The sequence below is a fragment of the Columba livia genome, chromosome 12 (assembly GCF_036013475.1).
Source record: "Columba livia isolate bColLiv1 breed racing homer chromosome 12, bColLiv1.pat.W.v2, whole genome shotgun sequence".
In the NCBI taxonomy this organism is placed as follows: Eukaryota; Metazoa; Chordata; class Aves; order Columbiformes; family Columbidae; genus Columba; species Columba livia.
The window spans coordinates 14,820,353-14,838,975 of NC_088613.1; the positions used below are offsets into that span (position 1 = coordinate 14,820,353).

Below are 18,623 nucleotides of genomic sequence, written 5' to 3' on the forward strand. Positions count from 1 at the left end.
TTTTGTTTTCAAAGATTAAGGAAGCTTTGGCCATACAGCAACCTGATAAGACAGTTTTCTGAGACTAAGCCTTCCACAGGTTCAAGAAATCTTTTGGGATTTGTTTCTGACTGGCTCACATTATGCTTTCCTAACACAAATTAATAAGCTGCGTTACAGTTTTTCTACCAGTATTTTATGTTTGTTCTGTAATTCTGACCTACAAAAACATTCTGCTGTATGCAGACAGCTTTTAAGTTGACTTCATTAGTTTTGTTAGATTCAAAACCAAGGACCTGTGATAGCTGGTCTTAAGTTACATTGTGTTCGTAAGTCAGGACCTGAATATCCATGTAAGCGTCTGCAGTTGGTAAATTGATGCTAGTGTTGCTTGGAAGATACTCATTCTGACTCACATTTAAAGGTTACTCCTACACCTAAGGTATGTAAAAGAAATACATAGGAAAGAAAAAGAAATGTCAGATACCCATGCTTAGAAACCTGAAGGATTAAGCAATAAATGTTGGTTTTTTTCAGAACAGGCTTTAGAGAATATGCATGACCTGCCACAAGTCGTGGGTTTGTTTTCGTAGAGTTAATTAAGAATTTACTATTCAATTGCTGTATTTTCTGATAAAAATGACCTTTACGGCCTTTTCTGTATTTCGTTGTTCTCTAGGGAGCCATGGCTGCTACATATTCTGCACTGAATCACAAGACATTTCAGCCGGTGTTGGAGCCTGTTGCAGCCTCAAGTTTAGCTCAGCGACGGAGCATGAAAAAACTAACATCAACAGACTTATAGATCCACTGGGACACCTTAGCAAACAGAAGCAAGGGGAAAATCCAATAAGTGGCTCTATTTTGCCTGACCTGTGATCAAAAGGCATCTATGGTTTCCTGCTACACTACTTGAATTCTGTAAAAGTCCTTTTTTAAAAAAGAAAAAAAAAAATCCACAGGTTCATACTGTGTTGTTTTACAGGCCGTATCTGTTAAATTAATTTAAACATCAGGTACACCATAATGAATTTCTCTACACTGTCCTTTAAGAGATCTGTTGCAAATATTATTTCATGTTCTGTATAGTTTTGCTGGGTTCATTTAAAAAATGGTTTAGGGGACCGTTGCCAATGACCAAGTTGTATATAAAGTGTCAGTGTAAGTTTTCTTCACACCTTTAGGTCCTGTTGTGAAGGACAAATTCTTAATTTTGTAAGTGGGCACTTAATTCACTCAGTTCATTGAATTTGTTGATTACTAATATGAAAAGCTGACTAATGTGCCAGTGTGAACTGCATTAGTGTTAATTTGGAAGGGCTGTGTTTGCATGGTGCCAGTAACTGATAAGTTTATGTGAAAATACAAACAAAAGGGATGTGTAAAATTTTGCGCTTTACCAAGAAACTTAATTTGATCGCTTGTGACCCGAAAGAAATGCTGGTTAACAAATGGCCTTTACAGGGAAATGAGCATTTCCAGTTTTTACCACAAATGGTATTGTGCCCTGCACTGAGCTGGAGAAAGTGTGTGTATAAACTGCCAAAATTAGGGATCTAAATAACATTGGTACCACTTTAAGGCTTAAACATCAGGCAATCCAAAAATTATTTTCATCATCTATCCATTTGTACAATGACTATGTTGCTGTTTTCTCAGCAGTCATTTCCACTGAATATACCAAATATTGTTTGTTTGGCATATAAGAAAAACTGACACTTTATTATAGCAAACTTGGTACATGGATTTTATTTTATATTTATTTGATTTTTATAGAACGTTGCTTCTATCTGAATCTCTTGCCGCATGTACAAATATTACAGAACATAAATGCAAAATTTATTTGCCTAAGTGTAGGGGTAGCTTGGGAAAATAAATAAGCCTTGCAGTGTGCCCAGATAAGGGAATTCTGAGCAAGAAATTTCACGGTTATGGACAGGTTGCTGACAATGTCCTGTCCTGTCTCCAGCGTTCACTCACCCTCCCTCTCGTGGTGTTGGGACTTCAGCTATTTCTGAATGCTGTGACAAAGAGGAAATTAATTTCAGGGCCAGAATTATCTTGAGGTTTTCTGACTCAAAACCAGTGCTAACTGCTAGTAGACTGGGAACTAATGCATTCAGCGATGATGAGCTTAAAAGTATTTTCAAGGTCTTAGACATACCATGCAATTGTGCTATCACAATAGGATGGCAAGCATTTTAAATACTAAGTATATTAGTGACTAACTGTTAGACAGTGAGCAGTTAGATAATCCAAATGACCAAAAATCAGATGGATTTGAGACTGATTTGCTGTTGTGGGATTTCCTGTTTCAGACAAGACACCTGTGATGGCAGAACTTGGCACTTTGAGACAGGGAAAATGCTTCCAGGAGAATTCTGTCCCAGCTGCCAGGAGTGGTGGTAGTAACTCAGACCTCAAAAGGTGAAGGGTGCCAGCTGGTTTTTGCTTATACTGGTGAAGAACTTGGTGGCATTAGAAGCACTATAGATAAACCGCTTTCTTTTGTTGTGGTGGGGAAAGATGGAGATCATCTGGCCAAATAGTTAGGTATGAATATATGTAGATTTGAGACTTAATGAATATAGCAAACGTAAGTGTGCTATTTGTATTGCGCAGAACATACGCCATACTAAATTTCTCAAGTGTTTGGTAGATATTGGAAGCTGTAGGGGCCATTTGTGCCTAGTTTCGAGGTGCCTCTTTGAAATGCTTGAAAGCTTATCAAAGAACACAACTGCTTCCTGTAAAGTTTCTTGTTCAGTACAAAATCTGCCCCTTATGCAGCTGGTTCATCCTTGTTTTTATTACTGAAGACCTTTGCCAGCAAGAATGCCTGTAAACCTCTTGTCTACAATCTCTCAGTATAATTTTTTTTTGTAAATTTACAAATGACTGCCAGAAGAATTTGAATTCAGTCTAAGAAAAAACTCAAAGTGGTTGAAATAAAGGCCCCTTAGCCAAGGTCAAGGTATAATGTGGGTTGAAAGGCGGTAGAGAAAACTGTGGTGGGAATAGAGGGAAATGCAAGGGATGAATGCAATGAAAATGTCAAACTTGAATTGTCTTCAGCTTTCCCATAAGGTAGCAGCTGGTCTATAATGGTTTTATTCATGAATCATTTAACAGTGTTTAGATTGGTATTTTAGCTTGCTTAGAAGTACCACATTATAAGCACCTTAAAAGCATTTTGCACAAAAGCAGCTGAAGGTACTTAAGTTCTTGGTGCGCAAAACAAAGGCGGTAAGAGAAGTACACAAACAAGATGGGTTTTCTAATTCTTAGCATAGAATTTTAAACAAAGTTATCCTGGCTGTTTTTATATCATTACTAGCCCTTAGCACAAGTGGTACTCGTGGGGTAAAAGCAAGATTTCGGTGACTGCAACATTACAAAGTTGTCTTACCGCAAGGAAAACATATGGACAAACACGTTGATTATATCTGACAGGCCAGTGTACCCTGGTATGCCAATTTTAATCCTTAATTGGGGGAAAATATGAATATTTCAGCATATCAGTCTTTGAAACTTTTTGGATATGCAGGGATACAAAAGAGTTCACTTGCAGTTCAGTCTTACTAGATAGCATTTCATTGTTATCTTTTGGAATTTCTTGCTTATTTCTCATCCCTTTGTTTCAAACTTAGGTTTTGTTCAGTTAAGCAATTATATAACAGTAGCACGGTCTGCTCATGAGTAACCAGTTAAATATTTGAAGTGGAAGAACAGTTATTTTCAACATGCTTTTGGCTGGAGTGAAAGGTTAGTGTCAATTGTTTCATATCATCTCTGCACGGTTCAAGATTACAAACTAGTTAGGATCTTACTATCTCACTGATTTACTTAAATTTAAAAAAAAAAAAATTTAAAAAATGAAATATTTATGAAGGAATTTCCAGACATCTAATTAATATCTTAAATAATACAATATTTTAGATAAGGCTCCTGTTCCTGCCAGCAAAATATCTTCTACTGGGATATTTGGTAATGGCATTTACAGCTAAGTGCTAGCAAGTAGATGCACATCGGCTGCAGCTGGAGCCAGCTCATGGTTGTTTATCACCCTGTGGATATTGCAGTTTCCATCTTCAGCTATCCTTTTGATTAAAAAACAAGGAATTCTGTTGTATTCCTGTTGTATATCCAAAAACTATGCCACGGCATCGGTATCAGCCAGTGGTGCATACGAAGGGTGCCTGCACACCAGAGCATCACCGTGGTACATCCAGTTAAGCTGCTGGTTTGTGGCTTGTGTGGCCTCACATGCTGTTTTAACGTGTTGCGTGGTTCTTCCCATTATGCCGAAAACTAGCAAATTCTCTTTGGCCATGTGAAGGGCCTAATGTGCAGGTAGTCTAAGCATACTGTCCGGCTTAGGCCTATGTTGTAGTACGGTTTAAATGTTCTCCTTGCATCCAAAACCTCACCCAAGTTAGTCACATCAAGCTTGAATTCTTCCATGTTTTAATTCGTGGTCCAAAGCTGATCTTTGTCTATCCAATAGTTAAAATTACCTCTAGCAAACTTCAGCAATTGGGAGTTACTTGCAATATGCTTACAAACCGGTCATTTCCAGGGACAGATTGCTGCGTCCAGTTCTCAGCTCTCTGCCCTCAAATGCTACAGTTGAGGTAGCTTGTAAGAATTGAGTTAAATGAATTACACAATATTACAGTAATTATTCTGATTTGTATCAATGAAATTAGGCTAAAGCATCAATGCAAACATGGGGTTTTATGTATTTCTGTAGCACTCAAATTTTCAGTCCTGTCCAGTTTGCAAATACTTGTGGGAGGAAAGGGAGAAGCAGGTTTTTCTTCAAGTTTTCAGAAGGCTTCTGGAGCTGCAATAATAGAGTCTTTATGTAATCCTATGGGAGCTCTATATGATTAAAAGAAAAAAATCTCAAAACTTTATTCAAAAACTTTCTTGATATGTGTTGGTAACACGCCTCCACTGTCGTTTATACCATAGTATCTTTCTGCATTAACACGCCTTTAGTTCAGTACATTCTGAATACTCTTTGTCCCTACTTCAGTGTATTTTTTTTTTAAACATTTACTCCCTCAGATTATGTTGTGGATAAGCCTACATTTTCCTTGAGGAACAGAATTAATACAATTTTTTTAAAAACACCACCCTTAATGTGTAGCTAAAACTGACTTGAATATTATAGTAACTTATGTAATCAAAAGTCTCCCCCAAAAATAATCAGTGACTGATTTTCTTGGGATTTTTTTCTATGTAACAAAAGCAAACTTTTTTGAAAGCTTTAAAAGATATTTAATTGATTATATCTCTTAATAAGCTGTTGCCCAAATCTTAATTATTACTAATAGTGAGTTTGAATGACATTGAATCCTGTTTTGGGGGTTTTTAATGTGAAAACTGAAAAGATGCTCGAGGTGGATCTCCTTTGCAGGACAAAGCGTTCCTATTTTGTGAGTTTTCCATTAGGCTTATGAGCAGTAGTTGCTAATTGTGTTGTCATGATATCCCAAGCACTTTGGCATCTTGCACTGATACTCTGATTAGAGCTAAAACTCTTCTGGCACGTGACTGGCTATAAATCTCAATATATGAACGGGCATTAATTGAAAACAAGTGTGCAATGAATTACATGCTCTCTGAGGTACTTCAAAGATGGAACTATACAAAAGGTCCCCGTTATCAGATATTGTAACTGTCATTTCTTTCTCTAAGCATATTGTGGATTTTGTATCATATTGTATTTATTTCATTTAATTTTAAAAAGAAAATGTTTTCTTTAAAGCTCTGTATATATTGACATTAAAGTTTGCATTGTACTACGTTCTCTTCTCCTTGTAAGGCTGAATCTAGTAGTGCATTGTATGGTATGTTGTTTTTTCTTTGCACTGTGCTGCTGAAAGATACTATTGCCTTGAATTGCGACATGCCAAAGACAACCTCAAAATTGTATTTATTTTTGTTAAACTTTGTGAATAATGATAAAGGTACAGTTTTAAATAGCTGGCAGTTCCTTGAGTACTAGAATAAAAAGGTTGCAAATTCATAATATTTTATAATTGACCAAAAAAATCCATCATTTATGATTTGGAAGTTCATCAACTCCTTTTTTTAAAATAGATATAAAAACCAATGAGCAAACATTCCTAAATTAAATGTACTGTCAATTGCATTATTTGGTAAACCTTGCCAAAAAAATCTCACAGTCAAGCGCTGTTTACAAATTTATACTCACAGTCAAGTGTTTCATGCCACACTTTCAATAAAACATACATTCACTGCTAGGATTGATGTATTACTTTAGGGTGGGATGATCTGCCTTCTATATGTTTTTAGGTATCTGTTTAGCTTTGACTTTATATATAAGGAGGAAATAGTTTTCCTGCGGAGGTCTGGTCCTTTGAAAATGAGGCACTTAGGTAACAAGTGAGAGTAATCAGGTTAAAAACAGTGACATGCAAACCTGCTCAGAGCTGCTTGTGTGTGTCAGCATTTGCCCTGTGAGGCCTCAGGAGCTGTGTCCTGACACTGCTTCATTTTTGGATTTAAGCTGATAAATTGCTGCAGATTATTGAACTCTTCTGTCCTCTGTGTGAACTGTAACTGCGAAGCCAAATGGGGTTGATCTCCTGACTGGTAAGTGACACAGTTCAGTGTGCAGGTAATGATCCCCATCCCTGGACAAGAATGGGAGATACTTTGGTGTGAACTAAAAGAGGGGAGATTTGGGCTGGACAGGAGGAAGAAATTTGTGATGATGAGGGTGGTGAGAGCCTGTCCCAGGTTGCCCAGAGATGTGGTGGATGAACCATCCCTGGAGACATCCCAGGCCAGGCTGGACGGGGCCCTGAGCAACCTGAGCTGGTGAAGATGTCCCTGCTCATGGCAGGGGTGGACTGGATGAGCTGAGAAGGTCCCTGCCAACTCAAATTGCTCCATGATTCCACAATAGTGTTGAAGTTAATTGCAATATCTGGAGTCTTAAGTTATTTGGTAACTTATGTTGTTGTTTGTCTTCAAAATCTGTTACAGATACCATGTTTTTCAGTTACTCTCGCAGGCCAAATACACAGTGAGGATTTTTCCACAGCTGCCTGAAGAAAGCCCATCTCCCAGACCATGTTTGCTCACACCATAAAGCACAATAAGGCACTTTGAGGCCTGGCTGGTGCTGAGGCCACCAGGAGTGGGCTGGCACAGGCAGCTTGTGCAGAGGAGGGAGCTGCCCGTGAGCAAAACCCCAGTGACCGGGGAAGGATTGGGTGTTTCAGTTGGGTTGTGTTTTGGCTTGGGGGGGGATTATTTTTCTTTAAATGTTTTGGTTAATAAATTGATAACTGAAATAGGAAAGAAAAGGGAGCTAAATGAAGACCAAGCTCTTTGTGGCAGAGAGTAGTTCCCTTGCCCCTGCCCAGGCCTTCTGTGAGTACATTCAGTTCTTCTAAATCCCAGGGCTCTGGAGAGCAATGGTGGTGGTCACAGTCCTGGTGATTCCTGGTGGGAGAGCCTTGAGCTGGGAAGAAAGCAGTGACTGAAGCTATGTAGGAGGCAATATGTCAAAAAAGTTTCCGAGCTGGTGGTAATTTCTTCTATTTTGTTGAAGGCAGGTAGGAAAGAATAACCAAATTGTACAAAAAAGGATTACTTTAAAATAATTTACAGCTGGCTGAACATGAGTCAGCAGTGTGCCTATGTGGCCAAAAAGGCCACCAGCATCCGGGCTTGTGTCAGGAACAGTGTGACCAGCAGGACCAGGGCAGTGATTGTGCCACTGTACTGGGCACTGGTGAGGCAGCACCTCAAATCCTTTGTTCAGTTTTGGGTCCCTCATCATAAGGACGACACTGAGGCACTAGGGAGAGTGCAGAGGAGGCGACAAAGCTGCTGAGGGGCTGGAGCACAAGTGCGAAGAGGAGCGGCTGAGGGAGCTGGGGCTGTTTAACCTGGAGAGCAGGAGCTGAGGGGACACCTTTTAAGGAGGTTGTAGCATGGAGGGTGTCGGTCTCTTCTCCCAAGCAGCAAGTGCTAGGACGAGAGAAAATGGCCTGAAGTTGCACCAGGGGAGGTTTAGATTGGATATTCGGAAAAAATTCTTCCCGGGAAGGGTTGTCAGGCATTGGAACAGGCTGCCCAGGGCAGTGGTGGAGCCACCCTGCCTGGAGGGATTTAGGAAGCGTTTAGACGAGGTTCTTAGAGACGTGAGTTAGTGCCAGAGTTAGGTTATGATTAGACTCGATGATCCTGAGGATCTCTTCCAACTGAAATGGTTCTGTGATTCTACGATTTTAACGACCTTCAGGGTCTCTTCAAGCCGGGACAAATCTACGATGGTTCTCCAGCAGATGGCGGCAGCGGCGCGCGGCCCGGCCCAGGCCCAGCCCCGGCGGCGCCTCCTGGGAACGCCGGCGGGGGTTGTATCGGTACGAAACCGCCACAGCCCCGTCAGGGCCGGGGGATGAGCAGGCAGGAGCACCGTACTGGAGTTCCGATGTGGTTTAGTGCTATTTTTAATTTGCTGTTCTCGTTGTGCGGTCGCTTCGGTGCTTGTACCTCAGAAAAAAGGGCTCGGAAGGCTGCGTTCCTGCCCTCTGGCAGCCACAGATCTTTGAGGTAAATATTTTGAGATTAAAATAGAGCAGGTGTATATTTTTAGTGATCTTTCAAAGCTATTGAACTCTAACAAAAGGGACGTAAACACGTGTATGTTTGTATATACAACTTTGTACATGTTTGCAGTTTTAATTAGGGAATTTATTCTAATGTAGTATGCTACGATGCTCCAGGGTTCAGTATCTGGGACAAATTCAACAATAGACAAGTTCACATTAAATCAGGCTACTAAGACAATGCTTTAGGAATGAAAATTATTTCAGAGCTTGCGTTGCCAAGTTAAAAACCAAAAACAAAACCAGCAAACAAACTGCATTATGTTTTGCTGAAGGGCGATGCAGAGGCAGCGCTGCCCCGTGTCACCGTGTCCTGTAAGGGCTGGGGGGGAAATGTAGTAACTCGTTAGTGGAGACTTCTCCTGGATGTATGGGACTTTTTTTAATCTTAATTTATACTTATTTCTATCAGAGGCTGCCTCAGTGTGGGGCACATGCGTTTACTTCTGACGCTAAGTATGTCATCGCTTGTGCCAGTCTGAAAATAAGCGTTTCCATCGTGCTGCTCAGACTCAGATGGGAGAGCAGAAAATGTACCCGGCGTTAATAATCAGCTTCAGCTAACGAATTCCCCCCGCACCAAACCAGGAGTGTGTCCTTTAGCACTCTTGCTAATTTTCTGTTCCTCATGGAAAATGATCAAACTCAAAAATAGCTGAAAGAATTGATTTAAATGCACTGGCAATGGTTGTTAATGATGGAATATGCCACCAGAAGGGCAAATTTGAGGAAATTAGTAACATAACTGAAAGTTCCCAGCAAACTACTGATGAAGGCCAATGTAAACTTGGTTTCAAATTAATTATTGAGAATAAACATTTGAAATGCTACAGGCCAAATTAATATTTCAGAATTCTTTGCTATTTATTACTGTGCTTAATTTTCTTACTTAAACATATTTTGGGCCTAGGGCTGTTAAGAGTTTAATTTTTGAGGTACTTTAATGAATTATAAAACATGTTTTAAGCAGAAATGTATAACTAATAAATGCCAAAAGTGATTAATTTTCTGAAGTGTGGAAAGGCCTTTGTATTTAATTTTTTTAAAATGCCTTAAGTTGTTGGAAAGCAAAGAGAAAGCAAATACAAAGTGGATCAATTGAAGTTTTGATTAAACCACAGATTGTTTTCGCTTTGCTCAGGGTATGGAGGCTCCAGCTCATGGTGCTGTGTGGGGTTAAGCTCAACTTCACCATGAGCATCTCCTGCATCCCTGCACGCTGCCCCGGTTCAGTGTTGTCACATAAAGAACTGCTGAGATGATGCTTTTTTGGTAAAAGATGGGAAAATAAATTTTCTCCAGATGAGGCATCTGGCTGGATTGCTGGTGTAGCTGTGTAGAAGACGGCGATTTGAGGACTGGCTGTGATAAATAAATAGGGCAGGTTTGTACAGGGGGGTGTTCACACACACAAGGAAATTACCTGTGGCTTAGTGCACAGAAGCGAATAAGAAAAGCAACTGAGGTTATGGTGGAGGTTATTGGGTATCAGATACCTGAATGTACCTTTAAAATACAGAACCTGTAAATATTCAGCTGCCTTTTGGGTGACTCGTACCACTATTTGCTGCCTGATCTTCTGCTTTTTGCAGGTCACCTTGCTACAGGGGATGAGTTGGGACTGAGAGGGGTGAGGCTGGAAGTCAAGAGCAGCACTCGCTCTGCAGCAGTTACCTGATAGAGTTCCCAGTGTTGGTTTGGGTCTGGGATGCTCCTCAGCCTGTTAGCATTTGGCAAAACATTTCCTGAAACACCAAGATAATTCTCACTGTTTTGATTTTAATGAACAGTGCCCTTTGCATCGTTTCCTCGCGGTGCCATTGGGAAAGCTGCACTATAGGATATCTCATACTTTGGGGCTGACTTTGTAGTTTATTTTGGCTTGAGTCAAGCAAGCAAGCTTCCCACTGAACTGTGAAATATCCTTCTTGTGATGCTTCTTTCCAGCTGGGACAGTTACCTTTTTTTTCCTGACAACAAGATACTTTTTTTAATATTGAAAAGCAGCTTTACAAGGTTGCTTTGCAGCAGAAGTGTACTTTTTGGTAAAATTCTCCCGAGCACTGGGGAAGAGCTGCTGCCGTCCTCTTGAGTTGCTGGTGCTGTGGAAGGTTTTGCTCTACAGGATTTTGTGGACCCATTTGGCTCCAGGCTGTAAAACAAGAGATGCCAACCTTTTCTAATTTCTAATGCTGAGGTGGGCACATATCCATGATTTCAAGCTCTTCCTTACATATTGTATTTTAATACTGAGCCTTGCCACTGGTGGGATCCCCCTCCCACACTGCCAGGTCACCCTCTGTACCCACCCAGGGCATGGCAAACCAGCTCCTCCATCCTCTGCCTAAGTGAGAAGGGATGTTTTGCTGCAGGATGGTGCTGGGGAGGAGCAGGGTTTGGTCACTCCTGACATTTGGGGCTCCCTCAGGCACTGTCCACTGGGTCCCTGGCTGCCACCATCATCAGTGAAGGTCACCCACAGAAAAAGTCAAGTTTTAATTCACCCTTTCAATCAAACCCATAGTTAGAAGCCACCTTACCAAGGGTGCAGACCGGGGTGCTCTGCCCTCTGTGCCCCTATGGGCACCCAGTGTTTTGGGGGGGTCCCTCCTGACAGCCACTGGTGGGCGCTGAGCCTGGGCTCTCACGGTGATGCCGACTCTGGGTGGGTGACTCTGGTTTGACTTCGGAAATGTCGTGATGGTGAATCCTTCCTTCAGGGAGATGATTTCCAGGCAGGAAGGTGGGACACCAGCTCCTGTTGCTCCCTGGCTTTCCTCGGGCGTCACGGGGAGCCAGGAGGGGACCGGAGGGAAGGGGAGGAGGGGTGGGTTTTTGGAGCGTTGCTGACAATTTTCCACACGTGGGCTTTGCTGTGCAGCTGGAGCGAAGGTGCTGTGGTCAGATGGGGTGGCTGCACACCCTGGTTTGCTGCTTTTGTCTAAAAATCCCTGAGGATTTGCCTTTGAAGCAGCCTGAGTGGTGACCGGGGTGGGTGTGGGCAGGGACGTGGCATCAGCAGCCGTCGCATGTGAGGCCGAAGCAGCAGCCGTCTCGGTGGCCGGAGCTGGAGGTGACTTTTTTTGCTCATAGACGAAAACCAGCGGGTGCTGTTGGCAGGGCTGGGCTGGCCACAGGCTCGGTGCCGATGGCCACGTCGTGCTGCCCCCAGGCGCCTGGGGAGGGGGATTCTCACCAACGTGTCCCTGCCGAGGCAGCCCCTGGGGTGGAAATGCTGGCATGGTGGAGGCTGCTTGACCATCTGGGGTCTCGGGATGGTTCTGGTTCTGGAAGATAATTTATTTGTTGTCACTAAGCATCTCCAGGCTTCTTGAATTGACCAACAGCCTTTTTGATCTAGTGCTGGGCATGAAGACCTGCTCTCTTCCCCGCCGTCCTGGGAGACCCATGTGTTCTGAGCTTGGTTTTATATCAGGGAAGCACCTTTTAAATACTTACTGTAGCTTTACAGCTGTGTAACTCTGAGGGCTTAGATCGGGGCTTTGTCCCTGGCCGGTGCGGCTTTGGAAATGCCGGAGAAAAATTCATCCCTGGCTGTCGTGTTAAGTGAAAACCTCCGACATCTGAAAATTAGATGGTAGAGACAAGCACAGAAAAAAGAAGTTTTGACTTGCACGTTATACTCAAGTCTAGACATATTGAATGGTGAACATTTTCTTGTAGATTTTTAAGTCAATTAGGGAAAAAAAATAATCTTCATTCTACACTTTTTTAATGTGCTCTAAGCATGCAACAAGTCCTGTACCACTAATGACCATGATGCAAATGAAAGTAATACATGCATACTTTTGTAAGTAAATATAACAACCCTTAAACGTATTTTGATTTAAAATTACCTTTTTGGCTAAATATCTGCTAAACTGTCACCTTCTCCTGCTGCAAACCCCATTCTGTTTAATCTGTGGTAACGATGCCCCAGCAGAGCTCAGTCTAGAGCTGCGGAGCTTTGTGTTGTGCAGTTGACCTTTGTGTAAGTCATTTATGGTCTGGAGGAAGTTGTAACCCAGGAGAAGACACCTGAGTCCTCGTCCTCGGATTGAGGATGGCTCAGTCCATGTGCCCACGTTCACCCAGCCTTGCTCTGAACCACAGCCAGGTGCATGAATGACAGTTCGCTCTATTTACAATTGTAACTAAACTTTTCCTGGAACAGTATGACATCAAGGATATGTTATTTTATAAGCCCATCTTTTTTCAGGCCATTTTAATGTATTTGCTTTTATTTAAGTGAAAAAGCTAGTTGTAAGAACAGCGAGGTTTTCCTAGTTTAGGTGAGCTTTTAATTTAAATTTTGAATCTGGGGCTTGCATAATGCTGTAAATTATATAGGCCTCATCTTGATGTGGGGATTTATGTGCAGAGCTTCCTGCACAATGAGATGAGAATACCTATCATTAATTTTTGTGGCTTGAAACCCAGCTTGATTTAGATGCTTTCTTCCCAAGGGAAGAGACATTTTACAAAATCACCGCAGTGGTAATTGTTTGGAGTTCAGAGTGAACTCACTTAAATTTCACATGAATCAATTGTGTACAGTAAATGATTTATGCCCTAGCACATGCCTTCAAATGTCCTTACAAATTATACAGAGCTGAGAATAGGATGATTTGCTGCCGCTGACACTTTATAGACTATTCAGCAAAAGTGTTTGCTTGCAGATCTTGTTATGGGAAGGTCCTGCTCATCAATGGGGTCAATAAAACACACATTTCTTCTGCATTTTCCTTTCTGGAGTGTGCAGAAATGCAGACGGTGCATGTACTTTCCAGCGTCTCTTCTACAAGGAGGTACCTCTGGATTTACTACACCTTGCAGCCACCATTCCTCCACAGCAGAAGACACGAAACCTTTGAGAACCAGAAATGTAGATGCTCAACAAGGCTAGAGGTGTGACAAAGGTGTCCCTGCCAAGTGTGTTCCAAAGATGTGTCATAGGAAGAGATTATCTGAGATGCAAAGATAAAAAGCCATATGCAGTGTAGTGGCTGCATGAAACTGGAAAGGGAAATTGAAAGTAAAACCTCAAACAAAATTTTTAATGGCTTAGAGGAGAAAGTTATCCAAAAAAGACATTGTCAGGAAAGACACACTAGAGAATCAGCGTGTCTAACTCTGAAATTTTGCATTTCTTGGCAAGTTTCTTTAACCCGCTGTATGTTTTTTGCCTTATTTTTTAAGCTAGGTTTTATGGAAAAGAGGTAAAGTCATTTTATTTTCTCTGGACTTCGAAATTTCCAAAATTCTTTTTCCTTTGAAATTATTTTTCTCCGGAGCCTTTTGAGTGCTTGAATCGATTTCTGTTTCTTTTCTTATTAATGAAACCATTCATCCAATAGAACTTTGGAGAAGAGGGATCTAATTTACAGACCTACCCTAGTGAAAAGAAATAAGGGGAACAATCAGCCGGACCATCCAAAGGATTATTACTATTTCAACGTAAGCTATTTAAGAAAATGTCTATTGGGAAATACCTGGAGATGTAATAACTTAATCCTAAATATCAGGAAAACAAAGCAAATAACTGAGTATATTGTAGAGACTGAGAACATGAGCAGAGACAGATGCTCACCCAGGAGGTTTGTTTTAGGCAGATGGAAAGTTTTTGTTTTGCTGCGATCTGGCCCTGAAAAAATGGCCTTTCCTGAAGCTGGCTGCAGGGACATGGAGATTGCTGGTTTACTGGAAAAAAGCTCCTTTTCTTTAGTGTTCTGACACTGTAGTAGTTGTGGATGATGTGCTTTAAGGCCAGAGGGATGATGGATCATGAAGGTGGTGTTGAATTCAGTCGTGTTTGCTCCGGCAAGTGCCGAGTTTCTGGTTGAACTAAAGCTGTCATTTTCATATAAATTCTCTTCAGTTTAAAGATTTCAAATATCGAAATACCAGGGTTCCTGCACACCCTCTTTGTTGGTACGTTACCTGGTGATTTATAAATGCGGACCTTTCTGTCTGGGTTGTATTGTAAATATATCAGCTATTATGTGAATCGATTCCAACTGATGTAAATTTTTGTTGTTGTTATTATTACATTTTACCTTTAACTAACCAACTATTTTGATCCTACTTTTATTAGCTCTGCCAAAAATGGCTTTGTTTTTTTTCCTAGCTGATCTTGGAAGAGGGACGTGAAGCTGAACACATGATAGATCATTTTAGGGACAGAAGAAGAGATGGCTGCAGCCACAGAGAGTGACAGCCAGCGGCTCTGGTCCGTGTACACTGCTTTGTCACCAGCATGTGGAGGTGGCCCCAGGCTGGCTGGAGGATGCCCAGGCATGGGGCAGCTGGAGGTATCTTGAAGTCTCAGAGCTTCACCACTGACGGATCATGGGATCCTGGCAGAAACACTCGCTGTATGATCCTGTGCTACCGCATTGCAAACCTCTCCTTGTGTGACACCTTCCCTTGCAACGCACCATTTCCCGAATCCAGCTCGCCCGCCTGTCAGGAGGGAACGGAGCCAGCCGGGGTGAACTGTGACTTTGTGGAGATGTCAAGAAAACCTGCGCTCTGCCCATTGCCAGGCCCGCGCCGAGCAATTATTCATGCTGGAGACCCAATGCTAGGAGACATGGCCTTGGAGAGAGGGAATGTCTGGTACTGGTAGGAACAGATCATTGTACTGCAATGTGAATGAAAGGCATTTTTTTTCATAACAAAGATAAGACAGGCCTTGAAAGACACTTTTTTCCGTGAAGGAAGAAGGCGTTTTCCTGCTTAAATGATTTAGACAGACTTTATTTTCTAGGAAAGCCATGAGTCTCTTCATGGATCATTGTCTCCAAGCAGAGTGCTCAGTGAGACCTTTCGTCTGTGGAAAAGAGACTCAAATAGTGTGAACTGAGCTGGTGACCTTCCACCACTGTAAGTCAGGAGCCATAGAAATGTTTGTCAACGTTTTGAAAGGAAGCTGTTGTGCTTGAGATGCTTTCCTAGGAAAAAAATCATCAATATGGAGCTACAGTGAGGCTAGATTTTAGCACAGATCTGCCAGGACACATAGGTTTTCTTTTCATTTTGAAATAAAATGTGGAAGTCAGTTGGAGCATGTACGCTTTGGGATATTCTAAGGAAAATAACCAGCGCAACTTTTTAATTTTTAATTTGGGTGAGGCGAGCTCTGCATATAATTACTTTTCTAGAAGCTGCACAAATAGACTTTTGATACTGGAAGAAAAAGTGTGAAAAATGCTTGATATGAGAACTCGGTTTGGTGGCCTCCCGTGTAGGGAGTGGTGTGCACCAGTCCGGAGAGGAAAATCCCCAGGTTCCAACTCAACAAAAGCGTGTGGCCAACGGCCCCAAAGGCATTTCTCCACTAGCAGAGACAGGATCTGGGCCGATGAGCTTTGTCGCTTGTTCTTTGTCAGGTGAAACTCTGGGGTTAGTAATTTCTTATAACCTCTTATCCTAGACTGGGCAAAAAATGGTGATTTTTCCTCCTGTACACATAGCTAATCAAACTGGGAATTACCACTTTTTTATTTTCCCTTCCTACACCCATTCTTGACACACACAGAAAAAAATATCATGTTACCATAGATTGAACTGTGGGCTAACATTAGTGTGTAGCACATATTTCCAGTAAATAAGATTCCTGCTTGTCATTTACAATACTCAATAATTACTGTTTTGTCCAAAACCTGTTTTTTCCCTTTGCTCAGTGTCCTCAAGTACTTACTCTGCTCCCGTGGGCATCTTCTGCTTTGCTGATGTCACACATGATGTCATAAGGAGAGAGGGAATCCTGTCCAGTTTCTGCATCTGCTGTGCAAATGCTGCACGTGGTGCTTGGGCATCACAGCTCTTCAAATGCTGCAAATTAGGGGATACAAACCTTTCACAAGCGGTGGAACAATTGAAAGTCAAAACTGGATTAAAATTAGTTTGTCCATAATATAGTATTTTGTTAATACAGCAAGATTAACCTACAAAATTCACTTATCCCTGTTACATCAGTACAGATAACCTGAGAAAACAGGTGTCTTGCTTTGTTGTGACCTAATGCCAGCCTTTAAGTTTCTACTCATTAATCAATGTTTGTGGTTTATTGATAGAAATGCAGGAGGGGTGGGCGCTAGTTGGGTTCACAGTAGGGCTGGTGTGATGCCGAAACCCCGCTGCTCTGGGGCAAACTGAGCAGGGCCACTCAGCTGTCCTGTGCACTGGCACTGATTTGATTTGTATGCAAGCTGCAGCCAGGGAAAGCGTTGAACAGTTGCCCATGGGATGTCTGAGAAATGTCTTTTTAAGAAAATCTGTGTGAAAATTGAAGAAATACGCTGCTGCGTAGAGGAGGCTCTTTTCTGTGTGAGATACTGTGATTTATTTGTTTTTTTTCTCAAAGTACTAGGCCTGGTTAGAAACTGCCTTGTTTGGGTTTGTAAGCAAGAACTTCACTTACTCATGTAAACGATCCGTAGTGTTAATTCCTTCTAAATCATCACATCAATATTAGTAAGTCGGCAAATAATGACTCAAAACCCGCATAGTCAGTCTCAACCTCAACCTAATGCAGCAGTCCGAGGAAAATGAGTTGAGCCGTCTTTATGTCGTTTGAAAATAGGATGTGATGTGAACAGAGTGGGGTTTTTTAATCAAAGAGTCTTTGATCCTGGTTGGATTTGCTTGTCCCTGGAAGAGGCAGCTACAGAAGACCCTATATCCCTGCATGGGAAAACAAGGTTTTGACTGTGTTTTATGAGAAAAGAAGCAATTTTCTGCTTAGCATATGCTAGCAGGTTGAAATTAATAGTTGACAGAAAAAAAATAAGCAGTTTTGCTTCCTTGTATGGAAACCATAGTAAAGGAAAATAATATTTTTGGAAACTTTTAGTAAGACTAATGTTATCAGTAGACCAGAATACTGAACACCCTGAAGTGTGTATTGTGTATGGATGTATAGTGTCCAGATGCTGAGCACAAATTAGAGCTTCTATTCATCAAATAATCCACAGAGGTAGGAACGACTTGTTCCTAACAAATACCAAGCAGGATGAGATGACCTGCTGGTTACCTGCACTGTTTCTCAGGCATTGTCTCCAAATCTCGTGTACCTCATTCAGAATCACATACGGTTAGCACTTGACACCTGTAGCATGACAAAATCCTTCACAAAGGCAGGTCATTTCGTTTATTCAGACTCGTTATGTTGGAATTAAATGGCGTCTCATTGGAATTTCCCAGCAGGTGTTTTTTTGGGAGAGCAGCAGTGAAACAGTTGATGTTCTTGGTGTTGCTGCTCAGCCTGTGAGCCTGTTGCACTTGGCAAGCTGTATTCCTGTATACAGTGAAGAACATCCCACTGACATGCACCAAATGTTTTCATGCAGAAATGGTGTTATTGGCGTTTTTCAGGACTCCCAGGTTCACTTCTGGTCTCCTATTTTGTCACCTAGAAAGATCTTGGATTTCAGAGAAAAAAAATAAGTCTGTTACGGGCTATGATAAGGTATTGAAACCTGAGCTTCTGTGGGTTTAAAACCTGAGCAATTCTTTTCCTTCTATAGTACAAAGAAAATTTCAAAGCATGCCCAGAAATGAGTGCTTCTAGTGCACTGGTATCCCAGAGGTGCTTGGTACACTGTTCTCATTTAAAGAGGACGGTGACTGCTGGGAAACGTGCTTCAAGACAATTTAATGGGTCTCTTTTCACCTTAGTGGTCGGGTATTTGACAGCTGCAAAATGCTTATGACAATGACAAAAGCACAAACTCTAAATATGGCTGAGATTGTGATGAGCCTGATGAGAGTCATGGATCAACAGCTGCTGTTGGCGGGGAGAGAATTTCATCATCACTATGAGTTTGTACATTGGATGTGGTGAGAATCTCCATCCTACAGCTCAAAGTCAACAGGGTGGGATACGGGTCTACAAGCAGCCAGCTGGGTCATCCCTCTTCCTCTGGCTCCTTTACCACCTTTGGTGACCCTTACAAACATCTTCAGAATTTCCAGTACTATTTT

At 41.7% G+C, this 18,623-nt stretch overlaps 2 protein-coding genes across 5 annotated transcripts in view; one reads left to right on the plus strand and one right to left on the minus strand.

The window, feature by feature from the left end:
- Positions 1 to 6,254, plus strand: part of RPS6KA6 (ribosomal protein S6 kinase A6) — a 39,394-nt gene extending 33,140 nt beyond the window's left edge. For all 4 annotated transcript variants that reach the window (XM_065077884.1, XM_065077885.1, XM_065077886.1 and 1 more), the window contains one exon: positions 659 to 6,254. In XM_065077884.1, coding sequence (XP_064933956.1) covers positions 659 to 784 — 126 coding nt within the window. In that variant the 3' untranslated portion in view covers positions 785 to 6,254. The remainder of the gene's footprint in view (positions 1 to 658) is intronic.
- Positions 6,255 to 10,333: 4,079 nt separating this feature from the next.
- Positions 10,334 to 16,366, minus strand: LOC135575241 (rho GTPase-activating protein 17-like). The gene is made up of 4 exons (XM_021282319.2): positions 16,339 to 16,366; positions 12,096 to 12,220; positions 11,177 to 11,923; positions 10,334 to 10,788 (listed from the first exon to the last, which is right to left on the minus strand). The coding sequence occupies exons 2-4, from the start codon at positions 12,183 to 12,185 to the stop codon at positions 10,756 to 10,758; spliced, it is 870 nt and encodes a 289-aa protein (XP_021137994.2). The 5' UTR covers positions 12,186 to 12,220; positions 16,339 to 16,366; the 3' UTR covers positions 10,334 to 10,755.
- Between the last annotated feature and the right edge of the window lie 2,257 nt (positions 16,367 to 18,623).